Raw genomic sequence first — 18,838 nt, 5'->3', positions numbered from 1 at the left:
TGTACATTAGTGCTTAATACAAACCTTGTAAAAAATAACTGGCGGGCCTCGTTTTTTTCCCTTCCAGATGTGCGTTCGTGTAAGGTTGTGATGAACAAGATTTTATATGAGAAACATCTCATGTAATTTTTCATCTCCAACATGGAGTCTTTACTCTTGGTTATTGTGAGCAGATTCACCTTGAGTCCGTGTGGCTTGCCCGTAAAATCCAGATCTGCTGTCATGAGTTTGGTTCACAGCCCTGCAGTGAAACAGCTGCACAATCTCCACAGCGCTCCGCCAGCTGCGCAACATAAAAATAGAGTCCAGCACAACAAAACCTATTAGCTTCAGTCCATCGCATTTGACCATCTTATTACATTTAATGTGAGAATTGTCAGAAAGTGTCCATGCAACATCTACACCGTTACCTGTTAGTCACGCTCATTCAAGTCTCGAAGGAAGAGAAAATATCATAAAAAAATATCATCCGTGCATCCAACATTAAATTCATCAACTGCACAGGACTCAACCATGAAGATGTGAGCTTCTTGTTTATTGTTATCAAGGAGTTCATGTTGGTTAATTGCATTGATAGCCGAACAACACGATCAACCCTATTAGCTTCTGTAAGGCTCACCGTCTGGCACGAGAAGAGATGCTGCTGGGTTAAACATACAGTATATCTTAATGGCAATTAAATGTTTAGTAAGTACATTCTCCTCTACAAGATATTCATGTACAATATACAAGTTTAAAAAATATAGTTTGCATTGAGTTCCACAACCGTTTCGTTCTCGTCACGATGACAAAAAATTCACATTAGTTGCTTTGGACCGTAATGCTTTCCGTGGAGCGACTTTGTTTGTTTGTTTCAAAAGAAAAGATAGGAAAAAGATGTTGGTCACTGACACACACACACACTCATACACACACATAAACAGATGTTGGGAAACTTTACATCATTGAGACAAAGCGAGAAAAGAAAAAACAGAAGACCGGACTTCAAAAAGCAAACAAACAGCAGTATTTTTGAAGATACAAACACACTCACACACTTCAGGACAATAAACACACTACAGGACGGCAGATACATACATGATGGGCTGAGAAAACCAACTCAAAGAGCACCTACTTTTTGTATTTTAAATGTGTAAGGAATCATCACTCGAGGTGAAGAAAGCGAGAAAGTCAAGGCCAAATAATATGAACGTAACGGAGCACAAGACACTGAAGGCCGTGAACGAAGACATGTTGCTGAGGAAAAGAAGCACTTGCGAAAATGTTAAAATACTGCTGACGTTGAACACAACAAGCAACGTTAGATGGACGAGAGTTAAGAGTTAGTGAGGCAAGCAAAGATTAAAGTGTTAAAACTAGGAAAGACGAAAAATTAGAAGAGAAAATGAAGGCATGTGACCTGGCAAAAACAACTCATCCAAAAGTCAAGTTTGTCCATCATAGAGGGCCCAAATAACACTTTAAAACCCTTAATTAGATCCACAAGCTGGAAATCATCAGGGTTACAAATGTGCAGTCACTTTTAAAACAGTGATTTGGAAATTAAGTTCATACGGTGAATTGACGTAAATAAGCGATTTCTCTTTTTTTTTTTTTTGCTTTTTTTTTTTTTTTTTTTTTAAACAGCAAAATATCATAAAAAAATAATAAGAAACAGGTTTCGCAGCTGCTGGGTGGCCTGATGCAGCAGAACAATTCAGTAACACAAACAAGCCAGTGACACGGACGTTTTGTCCCACGGAAAAGTCCTCAGAATCAGGATGTCTCTCTCCAGGGGGACAAAAAAGGCAAACCGAGGGTTTTCCGACACATCTGGGATGAAGTTCTCCTGCTGTTCGGAGCAAAGTCTTAAGGACACTGGGCTTAAAACTGAAGGCAGAGGACATGAACATGGACTAGAATGATTCGGATCCTCCAATCTGAATTGAGAACTATATTAGGTATTGGGCCTTTTTCACTGCATGTAAAATGAATGAACTGTGTTGTGAAGATGAAGAGCATCCCTTTGCTTTGCTGAGAATGGCTTCTCTTCTGTTCCCAATTGCTTTAGTAAAGTGGTGATAGTGTCCTTTTTCTGTTAGAATATCATGCTTAATGCTTTCCGGAAAGAGTTCTCGCTTTCTTTACAAAAAAAGAGACAGAAAAACAAAAAAAATGAATGAGGCAAGACGTTAAGAGATGAACGTAATAGCAAAAGCTTTTCCCACAAGCGCTAAATGTAGCCTGAATTGATTTCAGAAAAGTCCACACCCAAAAAAAAACATGATTTTGCAGGGGCTGTTTTGGGTTTATTCAGTATAAGGCTTCATGATCGTCACAGTGGTTTCTTAGTGTGGGGTTAAAAGGCTACGTAGCTGGAAGGAGAAATTAAATTCACTCCATCCGCATGTCTCTGAGCTCGTGTGGACCGGTCTCTGGATTTTTTTTTCTTTTTTTTCTTTTTTTTTTGTCGTCTCTCCGTTTAGTCGTGATCACTTCTCAGGTTTTCATGAGCGTCTGGCAACAACAAAAGCAGTTCCTGTCAGGGAATACAAAAAGACATCACATTATTTCACTGTATTGGGCCACACCAAACACTAAAAGCTTATTCAAAGACAGCACAAGATTAAAAAATAAATAAAAAATGCTCTTTGGAAATCAACATTGCAGAGCGGTTAATATTGTTGGTCTTTAGCCCTATATGGACGGGAGTAGTTTTTCAAACAATGTTTGAGTACAGTTCTTTTCACCCAACCACTTTTACTAAAACAAAATCGTGGACTTGATTGGAAAAAGCTAAATAGTAGTAAAGAAAAGTCACACTTGTGTTGTTCGTGGTCAGAAATTAAATTACTACCATAGAAAATATGAAAAATATGAAAAAAAGTCATCAATTTTTGGGGGGTACAATCTACAAATCAGCCACGATGCAGGAAAAAAGCACACATCAGTGAAGGGTGACAGTCTAAAATACACACACTCCACACAATACACCAAAACTGAGTCAGAGGATGAAATCAGATCAGACACAGATTTATTTAGCTTAGCTTAGCTTTTGATGTATTTAACAAAATGTCTTTCTCTCTGTTCAGGTTTGACTGTGGTAAAATTAATGGAAAAACTGACACTTCAAATCAAATTACAAACAAAAAATATCTAAACCTTGACAAAAAGTAGTCTTTAAAAATGTCTAAATGTACATCCAAATCCACAACCGGCTTATCCTCATCTGTAAGTCGCTTTGGATAAAAGCGTCTGCTAAATTATTAAATGTAAATGTACTTTTAATTGATTTCATGTACAAATTCGGATGAGACTATCCTCTATGTGTTTATTACTGAGTTGGGAGTGTGTGTTTTCTAGAAGTCAGTGTTACAGAAGGTCATATGCTGTGCTTGCGTCCATCACGTATGATGCATATCTTTTAATTAATTATTTATTGATAACAAATGTATTATACGAACCCCATTTAAAATGCCCCTATTATGCCATTTTCTTTTTGGAGTCTCCTACAACAGGTTTACATGCATTCAAGGTCAAAAAACACATTATTTCTCTCATAATATACATTGCAGCATCAGCTCTTTTCTCTGTGTCTCGAAACGCCTCCTTTCCACGAGCCTCCATTGCTCTGATTGGTCAGATGGCCCAGTCTGTTGTGATTGGTCTACTCTGCTCTGATTGGTCAGATGCCCAGTCTGTTCTGATTGGTCTACTCTGCTCTGATTGGTCAGATTGCCCAGTCTGTTTTGATTGGTCTACTCTGCTCTGATTGGTCAGATGCCCAGTCTGTTGTGATTGGTCTACTCTGCTCTGATTGGTCAGATTGCCCAGTCTGTTGTAATTGTCTACTCTGCTCTGATTGGTCAGACACCCAGTCTGTTGTGATTGGTCTACTCTGCTCTGATTGGTCAGATGCCCAGTCTGTTGTGATTGGTCTACTCTGCTCTGATTGGTCAGATGCCCAGTCTGTTGTGATTGGTCTACTCTGATTGGTCAGATGCCCAGTCTGTTGTGATTGGTCTACTCTGTTCTGATTGGTCAGATGCCCAGTCTGTTGTGATTGGTCTACTCTGATTGGTCAGATGCCCAGTCTGTTGTGATTGGTCTACTCTGCTCTGATTGGTCAGATGCCCAGTCTGTTGTGATTGGTCTACTCTGCTCTGATTGGTCAGATGCCCAGTCTGTTTTGATTGGTCTACTCTGCTCTGATTGGTCAGATGCCCAGTCTGTTGTGATTGGTCTACTCTGCTCTGATTGGTCAGATGCCCAGTCTGTTTTGATTGGTCTACTCTGCTCTGATTGGTCAGATGCCCAGTCTGTTGTGATTGGTCTACTCTGCTCTGATTGGTCAGATGACCCAGTCTGTTGTAATTGTCTACTCTGCTCTGATTGTTCAGACACCCAGTCGGTTGTGATTGGTCTACTCTGCTCTGATTGGTCAGACGCCCAGTCTGTTGTGATTGGTCTACTCTGCTCTGATTGGTCAGATGCCCAGTCTGTTGTGATTGGTCTACTCTGATTGGTCAGATGCCCAGTCTGTTGTGATTGGTCTACTCTGTTCTGATTGGTCAGATGCCCAGTCTGTTGTGATTGGTCTACTCTGATTGGTCAGATGCCCAGTCTGTTGTGATTGGTCTACTCTGATTGGTCAGATGCCCAGTCTGTTGTGATTGGTCTACTCTGCTCTGATTGGTCAGATGCCCAGTCTGTTGTGATTGGTCTACTCTGCTCTGATTGGTCAGATGCCCAGTCTGTTGTGATTGGTCTACTCTGCTCTGATTGGTCAGATGGCCCAGTCTGTTGTAATTGTCTACTCTGTTCTGATTAATCAGATGAGTCTGTTTTGATTAGTCTACCACTTACATGTCGCATGTTGGAAACCAGATGTATATTTGAATTCAAGCTCCAGATCTTCTTCAGCTCTTAATACACAATGATACGAACGGTAACAATGGCGTAAGTTTCGAGGTCCACTCTCCTGCAGAGTTCAGCTCAAACCTTGATCAAACTCACCTGCCTGTAGCTTTCTAGTAACTCTGAAGACCTTGATTAGCTTGTTCAGGTGTGTTTGATTAGGGTTGGAGCAAAACTCGATGGATAAAAGTGGATCTTACAGGCCAGAGCTGAGAACCCCTTGCTCTAAACCAGGGTTCACCAATCTCGGTCCTGGAGGGCCGCTGTCCTGCAGAGTTTAGCTCCAACCCCAATTAAACACACCTGAACCAGCTAATCAAGGTCTCACTAGGCATACTAGAAACTTTCAAATAGGTGTGTTGGAGCTGGTTGGAGCTAAACTCTGCAGGGACAGCGGCCCTCCAGGACCGAGATTGGTGAACCCTGCTCTAAACTATGAAAAACAAATGTAAATGTTTGAAATACCCAGAAACAGCAGCTAAAGCAACTGTTGATTCTGGGACTGAACATACTGTGACGTGTTGTGGTGAAGAATGAGCCGTCATACCTGTTATTCAGACAGTGCTGGAGTCGTAGTCTCATCTGTGACTCTTCTGCTGTTGCATCAGACCCACATTCTCGTAGACTCGAGAGCTGTCGTCCCTCAAACTGTACATATAAACATAAATAATTGATATTATACATAATATTATACATGATAAACATAAACATATAAACAACAAATACCTCTATCTTTCCCAGGCATAATGGGACAAGTTTATAGCTTACAGTTGGCATGAAATCAATGCTGGCACTATGTATTGTCTAACTGCATGTTGCTAGTCTTATTATAAACAATTAATTTGTAAATGTTTATTTATTTATTTTTTTAGATTTGATTTCATAATCATTTGACCATTTTTTATGCACAGGTCAATTTTGAGATTTTGGGCTATTTTGCTTCCATTTCCAGATTTCTGTTCTGTTCTGATAATGTATAATCTGCGTATTTAAGGATAACATTTTGGAAAACTTGTAATACACAACATTTATATTAATGTACCTCGATTAAGCAACTGGGGAAATATGGTGATATTAGTTAATTTTTTCCCCCTTATTACCTGTGGTGTCTTGCCTTAATCACAACATAATAACTTGTTCTTCCTGTGATATACCCATGTGACGATTATGTGCTACGCTCACTTTTCACGATCCAATCAAAAACTGATGAAGTCTCTTCTTATTTGATATCAGTTTCACTCATAAATAGGTCACAATATAAACTCAGCAAAAAAAAGAAAATAAATAATTGTCTGTAATGTAAGATGCCTATGACAGTGCCACAGGGAAACACAAAGGACAGCTGATCCTCCTTCAGTGCCTAACCATTTGTAACCATATGTCCCCCTAGATGTGTTTAAGAGCTTGTAAGTGCCTTGGTGGAAGAGTGGAGTAACATCTCACAGCAAGAGCTGGCAAATCTGTCTCAGTCCATGAACATGAGATGCACGATAGCAATAATGACTGCTACTTTTGATATTGAGCCCCGCTCTGTTCAGGGACTCATTATTCTATTTCTGTTCGTCAAATGTCTGTGAAATTTGTTCCGTTTACGTCTCAGTTGTTGAATCTTTTTATGTTCAAACAAATATTTACACATAAGAAATTGGCTGGGAAAAGTCATTTGAAAGTAGGATGACGTTTCTTTTTTTTGCTGAGTATTTAGTAAAGTCAACTGCAAGTAATATGTAGTAGTAATAATATTAATAATAATAATTCTGTATTATACTGTTATACTACATATCAGATATATTTTGATTTCCTGTGGTTTTCTCATTTTAAGCTGCAGAAAATAAAACTTCAGTTTCTAAATTCAAAGTTTTATTTTCTGCAGCTTAAAATGAGAAAACCACAGGAAATCAAAATATATCTGATATGTAGTATAACAGTATATATATAATATAGAATTATTATTATTAATATTATTACTACTACTACTACTACTAATAATAATAATAATGAGAAATTCTTCCAAATCAGAACTTAGAGTTGGAACTATCACTTATATTATTCAAACAAAACATAAAAAGCAAGGAAATTCTAATATGTCCTATTGCTTCATTTGTCATTTTCTCTGAAGTGGTAAACATACTTCTCTATAAAACTGTCTATATCGTGAGGTTTTGTGTGAAATGCATGCGTGTTCTCACTCGGCACAGGTTGGCGTCGGTGTGCACGGTGGCAGAGGGCTCTGATCTCCTCCAGTCAGGTCAGAGAGAGAATATTTGATGTTGGTGTACTCGCGTCCTTTAATTTTACTTTTCTGAAAGAGACAAAAGAATCAGGCTATTTTGAACACCACTAATCCAGCTCAATATCTGTGATGTACACACCTGCTCCTCCTCTATGCGGCGCTGTAGAGTCTCAATATAATGCTGGACGGCCATGTATATGAACCGATACTGGGCCTCTGTCTGTACCATTCCTGAACGCTGAGATCGCACCAACTGGATAGTCTTGGGCACGTCAATATCACAGTCCACTCCTGCGCAACACACTTCTGGTTAGAGCTAACTTTAAAAAGGTGCAACCTTTCCAATTTAGGTTGTAGGGCCTAATAATTAACATAAAGAGAATCAATAGTAGTGGTCGACCGTTACGCACAGAGAACACGTGTTTTTTTTTTATGCAGTCTTCAAGTGCACACTTCAGCTGGAAGCTTGCAACATTTGCGAAATTAAATATTTATTGGACATTCAAAGATTTGTTTAAATTATTAAAAAGCATATTTGCTGAATGCTGATGGTATATGAGGAAGAATTATAGCATTTTCCTTTCTATTACTAATAATAGAAAAGCAAATACTGAAATACTTTGTACATACCTTTACTTTGTTATATACCGTTGTTCTGTCTAATAAGTAAATTTAATAAATTAAGTAAAAGGAGAATGTCAAAATATAAGCCCAGCTTCAAACACATTGGACAAACATATTCATAGAACCGTCTATACTAAATGAGGCGAGGGTGTAGAGTTACATTTAAGTTTTTTAAATGAATTTATTTTTAAATATGTCATTTTGGAGTTTTAAGGGATAAAATTATTGACAACAAGGGGGACTTTAAGAAATAGCAAATATCGGCCAATATATATATATATATATATATATACAGGCCGTAGCGATATAACGGTCAGCCACTAATTAACAGATGATCAATCTAGATGTAAACTTTACCCTTTTCTCTGATGATGTCTATTAAAATATCAATAACGATAAACGTTCCTGTCCGTCCAATCCCAGCACTGTAGGAGAAACAGAAATGTTTATAACCAACAAACAGACTTGCTTGATGAAGAAAATATCTGGACTGACATTTGTAACTTAAAGCCTTAAATATTTTGATTGAATGAGGTCAGTTTGAAGTGTTATTGCTGGTGTTGTCATAACCTGCAGTGCACCACGATGGGTCCAGCCCCGTTTATGCCCTCCTGCTTCATTTTGACCTCTTCCAGAAAGTCCAGCACGCCGCCAGGGTCTCCGGGTACACCGTGGTCTGGCCATGCACGGAAATGGTACTGCCACACTGTACGCTCAGTGTTACCCTACCATATCAGACAGAACGCAGGTGTTGGAGACAAACTCTTGCGTTTATGGGTCATTTAACCATCTCAGTTTTAGCTTACCTGTCCAACTTTTGACAGCTTCAGCTCTCGCAGGATGTAATCATGTGCTGAGGTTTCCTTAACGTTACGCACACGCATGGCTCCGTACTCCTTCAACGCGGACACGTCAGGCCAATACTTCACACACTTACTCTGTGAAGGAAAACACAAAGCATCTCAGAACAATTCAGCTTTGGCTGAACATTTAATAAGAAATAAAACCGAAATTGTAAAAAGGTTTTGAGCAATTATCAAATTGCAATGGCTGAAATTTCCCAAATGAGAATTGTTTATTAAAGGTGCTCTAAGCGATGCTGGGTGACGTCACTTCTTGTTGACGTTCGAAGTATTGTCAAACAAAACAGAGGCTAGCTCGACCCTCCCTCCTCCTCAACCCGTCCCCTCCCTTCCGTGCTTTTCCGATGTAAATTCGGGACTTTGCGCATTCCTTCTCCTTTTTCCCTCTTCTTTGCTATTTGTTCATCGGAACGTCGTCTCTTTGGTCGTGTGTCAGCCATATCAAAATTCAAGAGAATATAATTCAAACGTTAGTCGTTGTCATTGCTAGGACATCTCTCCTCTAGCTAACTTCCCTCTTCATGCTTCTCTCTCCTCCACTCCCCACCCCCCCCTTCATGTGCACGCGCACTAACCCCCACCCCCAAATCATTCTTGTCAGTTATTGGCTGGAACACTGTTTGTTGTTATGTTTCGTGGTCCAGGCTGGGCCAGTTTGTTTTTGTTGCCGTTTGTGGAGCCTGGGCTGTCTACAGAGACCGCGTTTTTTTACAGTGTGTTCAGGGGACAGGCAGCTAGCGGATAGTGAGGAGATGTTTGCTGTGTGTGACAAAAAATGTTTCAGCCTAAAAAACACCTGACATCACTTAGAGCACCTTTAAGGGCCAAATTTCCAAAAAAACACAGATGGGAGAGGAAAGTTCAGCACGTGATCTACTGACGACACGCACATTAAAGACAGACAGACACAGCCGAATCACTTTCATAATGACCAACGCAATCTTCCAGGAGCAAGCATTAAGACATGCTTTTTTGGGGCGTTAAATAATGGCGCAAATACCAGTAAATTGACGAGTGCAAACCTTAGTACATCACCTTGTGTGAATTCTCTCCTCCCATAAAATTTGCGTCTGAAAGGGAAACTCCTATAAATTCATATGCAATAATATCAGCCGCAAAAATAACCCTGTCCACGCCTTTTCACTGCATGTCTTTAGTGAATCCTGACAAAAAGAGGGTTTGCACTACGACAAGCTGTTAGTAAATCTGGCCCTAAATCTGTAATAGTATCATTACAATAGTAATATTTTCTTTTATGCTTTGCTTATATTTTTATTTAGTAATAATAATAATAATAAAAATATACATTATCATCATTATTTTGATATTTAATCAAATTGTGCAGCCCTACAGACAGGAACAGTAAACCTGGAGCTCTTTTAAAAATGTATTTTAAATCACAATAGCAATTTTTATCAAAAAAACAAACATATATATATATATATATATATATATATATATATATATATATATATATATATATATATATATATATATATATATATATATATATAACCCTCCCAATTTTAGCAACTAACTTCAAGTTTCGAAAGTGTACATGTATTTAAATGCTGTTCACATATGTAAATATTTCTTTTAGCAAGCCAAAAATCACTTCATGAACCACAATGAAAATGTACTGATGGGTGAATCCCTTGGGAAACGGCTCACCTTTCCCCGTTCCACTTCCTTCGTGGTCATGACGATGACTCGAGAGTTCTCCTGAAACACCATCCTCCAGAAGTCACTGATGGTGTTTTGCAGGCAGCCCTGCGTGGCGATGTAGCTCCTCTTCAACTTTGAATTGTTTGATTTAGTCTCATTATCAGGCTGGCAAACCACAAAAACCATTGATACACAAATATTTAATAATTCTGACAAGATTTGAAGGCACCTTTATTACCATGATGATGTTGGCGTTGATGTAATCAGAGCCTGGCTCATTTGCATCACCATCGGTCAGCACGACTCGCGTGTGGTCGACTGTGGAAGAGGCACAGAGATAAGAATATTAAAGGGGTCATGAACTGGCTTTTTACATTTTTTTATATTGTTGTCTGAGGTCAACTTATGACGTTCACTTGGTTTTTACATTCAAAAACATCAAAATGAATAAGTAATAGGCTATTTTCTACCCTGGTTTTGAGCCTAGCTCCTGAAACGCTCTGTTTTTATGGGCGTGCCGCATTGAAGACTTGGAAGTAAACGCCCACTGCTATGATTGGATAACAGTTTTGCATATTATAATGAGTTTCATGTAATGCGCGAATCGGTGGGCGGGGCTAAACCGGAAGTGTTGAAGTAGGCGTTGATCTTCTTCTGCGGAGGCGGGGTTTGATACCCTTTGACCTCATAGATCCCCACTTTGAAAAACCTGTCGTTCGCTGTGCCTGGTGTCAATAAAAGCTTTTATTGGACTAACAAGGAAGTTTTCAGTTCTGAAACTTACAGGATATTCTTATAGTATGAAGACCTCTTATATGTCAAAAGCTCCAAAAAAATTTGATTTCTCAGTTCATCACCCCTTTAATATTACTGACCCATCAGCATCATTCTGAGAGTTTTCTGGGATTTGCATGATGATGATGTTCACTTACAGGGAAGAATGTTCTTATATCTGTTCTTGTTTTTGTTTTCTGCCCGTTGACCCTCCTTGCGACTGTAGAGTAGTTTACACTCCTGCTGCTGAAGCGTCTGTGGACACAGAATTGAAAATGATTCCCAGAACTCGACCCTTTATAATAAAGGTGTGGGAAACTGTACATTGATTTATCAGTGTATCAGATCATTGGTTAATCTGGCACTATGCTGGGTGCTGATTGGCTCTCACCTCAAACTCTTCCCAGAATCCCTGCTTGACCTTATCCGTGGCCTCTGCCAGCTTGCTGAGCTCTCGTACCCGGCTCTCGATCTCTGCTGCATTGATGCGGGTCGTGTTCAGAGGCTGCAAGAAACACAACATTGCTTTACTTGTATTATTTGGTATTAGGAATGTTAAATGTACATTTACACAATTGTTCAGAAGTTTGGGGTTGGTAATTTTTGTAAGAAGTTTCTTATGCTCACAAAGGCTGCATTTATTTGATAAAAAATACAGTAAAAACAGTAATATTGTGAAATATTATTACAATTGAAAATAACTGTTTTCAATGTGAATATATTTTAAACTGTAATTTATTCCTGTGATCAAAGCTGAATTTTCAGCATCATTACTCCAGTAATGATTCGCTGCTCAAGAAACATTTCTGATTATTATCAATGCAGAAATTGTTGTTGCTGTCTTTTTTCAGGATTCTTTAATAAATAGACATTTCAATAGAACAGCATTTATTTGAAATAGTAATTTTTTATAGCATTATTAATGTCTTTGCTGTCACTTTTGATCAATTTAATGTGTCCTCTCTATATAAAAGTGTTAATTTCTTTTAAAAACAAAATATTGCTGACCCCAAATTTCATTTAGCAGACTCTTTTGTCTAAAGTGATTTACAAATAAGGAACATCACAAGCAATTTGACAGTTCTCAATGGATCTTTCCTAAAAGTGGTCAATCAAACACCTGTTTGAGCTGCAGGACTGTCCCCAGTGTTTCCACCATAGGGTTTTTCTTGTAGTGCTCCACCAGGTCTGTGAGCGAGTCGAATTTCTCCCCACCGCCAACATCATACTTCAGATCATGCTGACAAAAGGATAATAGAAATAATAGCCAACTTACATTACACAACACAGGAAAATATCCTTTTAATGACAGCGTTTTGGAACTAATTAAACTGTTAAGATTAAATAAAGCGTGTCATTTCTGCACTGCTAGTTGCACCAAAAATTGACTATTCAAACAGATTTCCAATTTAGACCAACAATTAAACATTAAAGGGATAGTTCACCCAAAAATGAAAAGTCTGTCAGTAATTACTCTCCCTCATGTTGTTCCAACCCCGTAAGACTTTCGTTCATCTTCAGAACACAAATGAAGATATTTTTGATTAAATCTGAGAGCTGTCTCACTCCTCCATAGGCTTCTAGGTAATCGAGATCTGCCATCCCAGAAAAGTTAGTAAAGACATTGTTAAAATAGTCCAAGTGACTTTAGTTGAATAAAGTCGTTATTTTAGTTTGTTTTTTGCGCACAAAAAGTATTCTCGTCGCTTGATAAACTTAAGGTTGAGCCACTGTAGTCACTTGGACTATTTTAACAATGTCTTTACTAACTTTTCTGGGATGGCAGATCTCGATTACCTAGAAGCCTATGGAGGAGTGAGACAGCTCTCAGATTTAATCAAAAATATCTTAATTTGTGTTCTGAAGATGAACGAAAGTCTTATGGGGTTGGAACAACATGAGGGAGAGTAATTACTGACAGAATTTACATTTTTGGGTGAACTAACCCTTTAATGTATACTAAATGCAATAACACATTTCAGCCTAAATATATGTTTTTATCAGCAAAAAATATTTGTTTAAATCTACACTATTTGAGCTCACTAATCGACTAGTTGGATGTTGAACAACTAGTTGATCATACTAATCCATCTCTGATTTTTTTTTTAAAACACAGTTTTAAAAGTCATGCATCTGAAGTTTACCTGGCAGCGTATCATGACGTGGGTGACTTTGGGTTTGCCATCGCTGGTGTCCGTCTTGTCGTCTCCGGTCCGTACGGAGAGCACAAAATCTCCCGGGTGACTCTGACTTTCTCTCACCAGGAAACTTCCGTTCTTGCCCTTCTCTGTCAACAACTTTTCTGCCTCACGACCAGATAGATGTCCATGAAACCACCTTGCAAAAAAAACAACAAGATAACCTAAGAGGAGGGTATTCGGGTTCAGACGCCAATAAAAAAAAGACTATAAAATACAATTATCGGCCCACATTGTCATGGAAGGGCAGACAGATAATGAGCAATGCATGTGCTGACCTCTCAGAAGTGGGATCGGCACAGTTGAGCGGGTATTTCAGCTCAATGACGTCTCCATTTTTCTCTTTCAGCTGTCCGTGATGTTCCATGTAATACTGCACCAGCTCAGCCAGGGTGGCAAACTTCTCTCCGCCGTACAGGTCATAATAGTCTCCCGTGTTTTGGATCTTAATGTGGGTGACGGCGCCATTTCGCCTAGTGAAGAGAAGAGCTTCAATTCAGTTTATACTAATACACTGTACAAAATGTTTTGTAATTTTAACAGAAAAATGCTAGAGTTAGAGCTGCACAATTCTGGTTAAATTGACAATCACGATTTTTTGTTGTTGTTTCAAACAGAGATCATGATTCTCTCACGAACAGACAACTAAACAAAATACTAAATGTTAATTGCTGCAGTCTATTTAAAATGTTTAATCAATCTGAATTCATTATTTTTGAAAACTGTTTTATGAATGATTCAATGACTCGCTCATAAATACTTCAAAAATGCTGATTCATCCGGTAATGAAACAAGTGAAAGCATCAATGAATGAACGATTCAATGACAAATATATTTTTAACAGTCACTTGTCGCCACCTACTGGCGTAACGACATAACTGATACAATCGTTATTTGAAGCGTCAAGTAACTTTCAAAAGGTAATTTGCTCTATTTTCAGACATCAGTGTTTATATCTGAACTATAAACTTTTATCCCAGTAACACAAAAATAACAAAACCATGTGGTTGCAAAGACTGTTTGTGAAGCAGTTTCATACCTAAACTGTACATGCTAACTTCTCTCTGTATGAGCGGCATGTCTGAATGTCCCAATGTCAAAGGTTTAAAAGACGCAGCTGAATCGTTGTCATTTAGGAATGAGATCGAGTGGGTGTTTGAATCAAGATCGCAACCTTTTAACGATTAATTGTGCAGCTCTAGCTACAGTAAAAACCTGTTAACTGATTAACTGCAAGTTACCTTGCCATATGGTTAAAAAGTGTATATGGTTTAACAATGCATAATGTGCAATTTTATTAAAAATTGTATGTTTCCTTAAAAGTATAAAGTATGATTAGCATATGAAATAAGTGGTAAAAGCAGATTTTAGAAGTTCAATATTGACATATATCACTTAAAGGCAGAGGTGGACAGTAACAAAGTACATTTACTTGAGTACTGTACTTAAGTACACTTTTTGAGTATCTGTACTTTACTTGAGTATTATCTTTTGTGGAAACTTTTTACTTTAACTTCACTACATTTGAAAGACAAATATCATACTTTTTACTCCACTACATTTCTGTCAAGGTCCTTGAGTAGAAAGTAGTAACGTCAGTCAGGGGATGATTTTGGTTTGGAAATGAAAGTCGGGTTGACACCAGAACCCGACGTCAGATTTACGCCAGAACCCGACGTTGGACAGATGTTGGATTTTGGTTGGAAATGAAGGTCGGGTTGACGTCAAAGCCAAAAAACTAAGCCAAGGGCACTATTTGAGGGAACAGCCATTTGTGTGACCTAAACCATTGTAGACGTTATTGAGTGACTTATTCAATCTCACATTCAATCCCACGACTGGAACTGTGCTCTAGAAATACATGTGATATTGATATGAGGGCAGGCATAGATTCAGAGGCATAAGGTACTGTAAGTATTACATTCAACAATGCAACAATAATAAAACAATGCACTGACATTTACTTTTTACTTTTGATACTGAAGTACTTTTAAAAACGAGTACTTCTGTACTTTTACTTAAGTAAGAATCGGTCTTTACAACTTTTACTTGTAACGGAGTAATATTTGACCAGTAGTATCTGTACTTTCACTCAAGTAAGGAAGTTGTGTACTTTGTCCACCTCTGCTTAAAGGGATGGTTCGGAGTAAAATCAACCTAGGGTCCTTTGCACCATGACCTCGAGCCAAACACCCCCCAGAAGCCAAGGGAAAAAGGATATTCATCCCTTTAATGAAATACAGTGTACAGGCAACAATATGCCATCCTGCAGGGATACCGGTATGGTCAGTATTTTTTACGGTGATTTTCTGACAAGCACAGCTGCCGTTTTTAACTTTAAATTTACATTTTTTACCTTTTAAAATTTGCAGGATATTTTTTACAGTGTAGTCAAGTGCATAATATATTTTCCAATTAGCACTTGTTATTCCCAGCCTAAATGCTGGTTTGTGCGTCACCTCTCACCTGACGGAGAGCGTAAAGTCTCCAGGGTTGCTTTTGCTGGGACGGGCCAAGAAACTGCCGTCCACGCCACGAGTGAGTAGAAGGTTCTCCGCCTCCACTCCAGTGATGTTGGGGTGGAACCACCTAATGACAGAAACACAACACAGTCCGTCACGACATGAAAGTGTGATTTTGGCCGATAACTACTAGAAAGTAGAAAGAAGAAAGTTGATTCGCGTGTGCATGTGTAAATATTAGCTGTATCATCCACGATAATAATTTTTAATTATGTGCGAGGCTGCGAGCTCAGGCTATGTCACTCACTTTGCAAAAAACAAACATAAACACTATTTTAATGCAGTCATAATGCCCTTAAAACTCCAAATATAGGGGCAATGCCCTTGCATGAGCTTTTGTCTTATATAATATGGCATCCTATAGTTAAGCACACAAGCAAGAGTGCTGTTTTTTCCAATTTTATACAGATCAATAAACAATAAGTTAATATTGAATTAATGATTGAATTATTGAATTAACATTTGTCACTCGAGGGAGACTCGAACTCATGTCGTTCGCGTCAAAAGCTAAATCTGCTGTTCTTGTTACATGCCACTCTCCCACTTCACCAGATCGAGTTCTTTTATAATTCTGTCTGACCAAAGGAAGATTTTAATATGAAGGTTTTTTTCTCCAGGTTAAATAGACTAACTCTAATATTTACACATGCACACGCGAAACGACTTTCTTCTGATGCAGTCTGCTGTACTTTCTGCATGTCTTGATTGACAGATGTCTCGTCCAATCAGCAGTCAGTATTGCATTTGCCACATATACCTACCTTTTCCGTTTTGTCTGACTTGTCGTTGTGTTTTCTGACTTATTTTGTTTTCGGAAATGTTATCGTGTTTTTTGACTTGTTAATTTGTTTTTAGTCTTTCCATTGTGTTTAAAAATGTGTTGTTTTGTTTTCAGAATTGTGGTTGGTTTTGCACTTCTCGGCCACTGTAATTAACACTTCTGACAACAAGCGGTTAATGTTGCTCAGGAAACATGAAAGTACCAGCAGAAATGCTAGTGTATGAAATGTCATATGAAAAAGATAATTCACAATCAGAATCCAGTCCACAGATGCACAAAGAAGCATGCAGCTCAACCATAAAACCATTTTAACATTAAATATTCAGAATATCGGATCAGAATAGTGAAATATATTCTGCAGGATCTTTTGCCGTCTTCTCACTTCAAACTATATAAACTTTGTGTCACATATATTGTTGAAATGTGTGCTTGCCTTGCACTATGTTTTGCAATATGTAATACTTGCTTTCGTTTTTTGTTCCTAATACAATGAGTTTCAGATTCGCCTTGACTGCACTAATAAGGTCACAAGTGCAGATATACTCACTTTTGCTTATAGGCTGAATTAGACAGGGATCTATTATGTTATTTTGGTCACATTTTAGATTAGGGTCCAATTCTCACTGTTAATTAACTACTAACTGCAAATTTTGCCTCAATAAACTCCTAATTACTGCTTATTAATAGTTAGTAAGGTAGTTATTATAAGTGCTTTATAAGTACTAATAAACATACATTACCCAAATAATATGCATGATAAAAACCAACTAGTTAATAGTGAGAATTGTACAATAAACTAAAGTGTTATCGTTCTCTCTATCTGTGATATTACATGAAAACAGTATTAATACAAGGAGGGCAAATACATTAATTATAATAAGCAAAATAAAGGCAAATTACGTTATTCACATCACACTACTGTCAAGCCATCCTTCAAAACAGTGTCACGTGACGTCCCTATTGGTCATCCCTGTCTGTGGACAAATCTACACTATGACCTGTCAATCATCATCGACAGATATGAAATATGATGATCGAGCAAACTTTTATCGTCCTAAAACCAGTTAATTCAAAGTAATTCCTCACTAGAGTGACTCTTTCACACTCAAAACATGTCCAGTCTCGCCCTGTTGGGTTTAAATCATTAAACTGTCTGACATTTAAACGCGTTCATTTCGCACTTCAGACATTTGAAACTCTTTAAACAAACATTAATTTGATTTATCGTAAAGATAAGATGCCCGACAGTGACGAGAAATGCGAAATAAACGAGATTATTAGGTTTGTTTTTGCTTGTTTCTCACCTTCGGGATGTCATCTCTCCCTCACTCTGTTTACTGTATTTTCACTCAGTTTCCGGGTAAAAACTCAGCTTAAATCGACAGTCCCGTGTTCAGCGCCTCATACGGCAGCAGGTCCCGCTCGGTTTGGGTTCGGACAGACGGACATGAGTGAATAAAATGCCGAGAAAGAGGGACCAGGAGCGCTAGGCCGCGGCGGCGGAGAGAGTTTTCTGGAGTCGATGGAAAAACGTCACCAAAGCTGCGACACACACACAGCGCGCGACGCGCCGCACTGACGCGCCCTCTAGAGGCGGAACACTAGAACAACAGCTCAACAAATGCATAATATTGATGATTTTAGGTTAAAAATTCCCTATATGAATGTATATATGAAGTGTATTTTGGATTCTCTAACTGGCCATCATAAAAAGTTCAAATGTTTTGAACAATGAACACGCAATCATTAAAAACAAATACTGAGACTGTAAAATATTACTTATGAATCAGAATCAGAAAGAGCTTTATTGCCAAGTGTGCTTGCACACACAAAGAATTATTCTTGGTACTGAAGCTTCCAGTGCACATATACATATACAAATACAAACACAACAAGAAACATAGTGATACAAATTCTAGGAATATAAATATAAAAATATGGAGAAAAAAAGTATAAGGTCACAGTTGGGTTTAGTCAGAATAAAAATGTACAGATTATGAACATATTTACAGTATTTTGAATAGTATGAATAAATATAAATATCACCTGAGTTTAGAAGATATTGCACTAAACAATGGGAGTATTGCACGTACAGGCATAAGCTTGGGAGCTAGCTAGAGAATAATTAATAAGATAATTAATATAGAGAATAATTAATAACTTAATTATTATAATTAAAAAAAATATTCTCTGAGTTGCATTATAGTGATTATTTATAGTCAATATTGTATTAATACAATTATAAAAGAATGGACAATGCTCCTGTTCCTGTTTCTCTTTTT

At 38.0% G+C, this 18,838-nt stretch overlaps 1 protein-coding gene across 3 annotated transcripts; it reads right to left on the bottom strand.

The window, feature by feature from the left end:
• Positions 1 to 514: 514 nt before the first annotated feature.
• On the bottom strand, positions 515 to 18,121 carry ptpn11a (protein tyrosine phosphatase non-receptor type 11a). 3 transcript variants are annotated; one of them, XM_084105066.1, is made up of 16 exons: positions 17,861 to 18,121; positions 15,720 to 15,842; positions 13,532 to 13,726; positions 13,200 to 13,392; positions 12,176 to 12,295; positions 11,447 to 11,560; positions 11,214 to 11,310; positions 10,511 to 10,599; positions 10,288 to 10,413; positions 8,560 to 8,691; positions 8,324 to 8,478; positions 8,111 to 8,178; positions 7,269 to 7,420; positions 7,086 to 7,198; positions 5,444 to 5,544; positions 515 to 2,518 (listed from the first exon to the last, which is right to left on the bottom strand). In XM_084105066.1, the coding sequence occupies exons 1-15, from the start codon at positions 17,872 to 17,874 to the stop codon at positions 5,475 to 5,477; spliced, it is 1,761 nt and encodes a 586-aa protein (XP_083961192.1). In that variant the 5' UTR covers positions 17,875 to 18,121; the 3' UTR covers positions 515 to 2,518; positions 5,444 to 5,474. The 3 variants fall into 3 exon arrangements, with proteins under 3 accessions (XP_083961192.1, XP_083961191.1, XP_083961193.1); XM_084105065.1 differs by having other exon boundaries at positions 10,288 to 10,446; positions 10,520 to 10,599; XM_084105067.1 differs by having other exon boundaries at positions 10,520 to 10,599.
• Between the last annotated feature and the right edge of the window lie 717 nt (positions 18,122 to 18,838).

This window comes from Abramis brama, assembly GCF_963993115.1.
Source record: "Abramis brama genome assembly, chromosome: 25".
NCBI classification, from domain to species: Eukaryota; Metazoa; Chordata; class Actinopteri; order Cypriniformes; family Leuciscidae; genus Abramis; species Abramis brama.
This window is presented reverse-complemented; position numbering and strand designations above follow the sequence as displayed.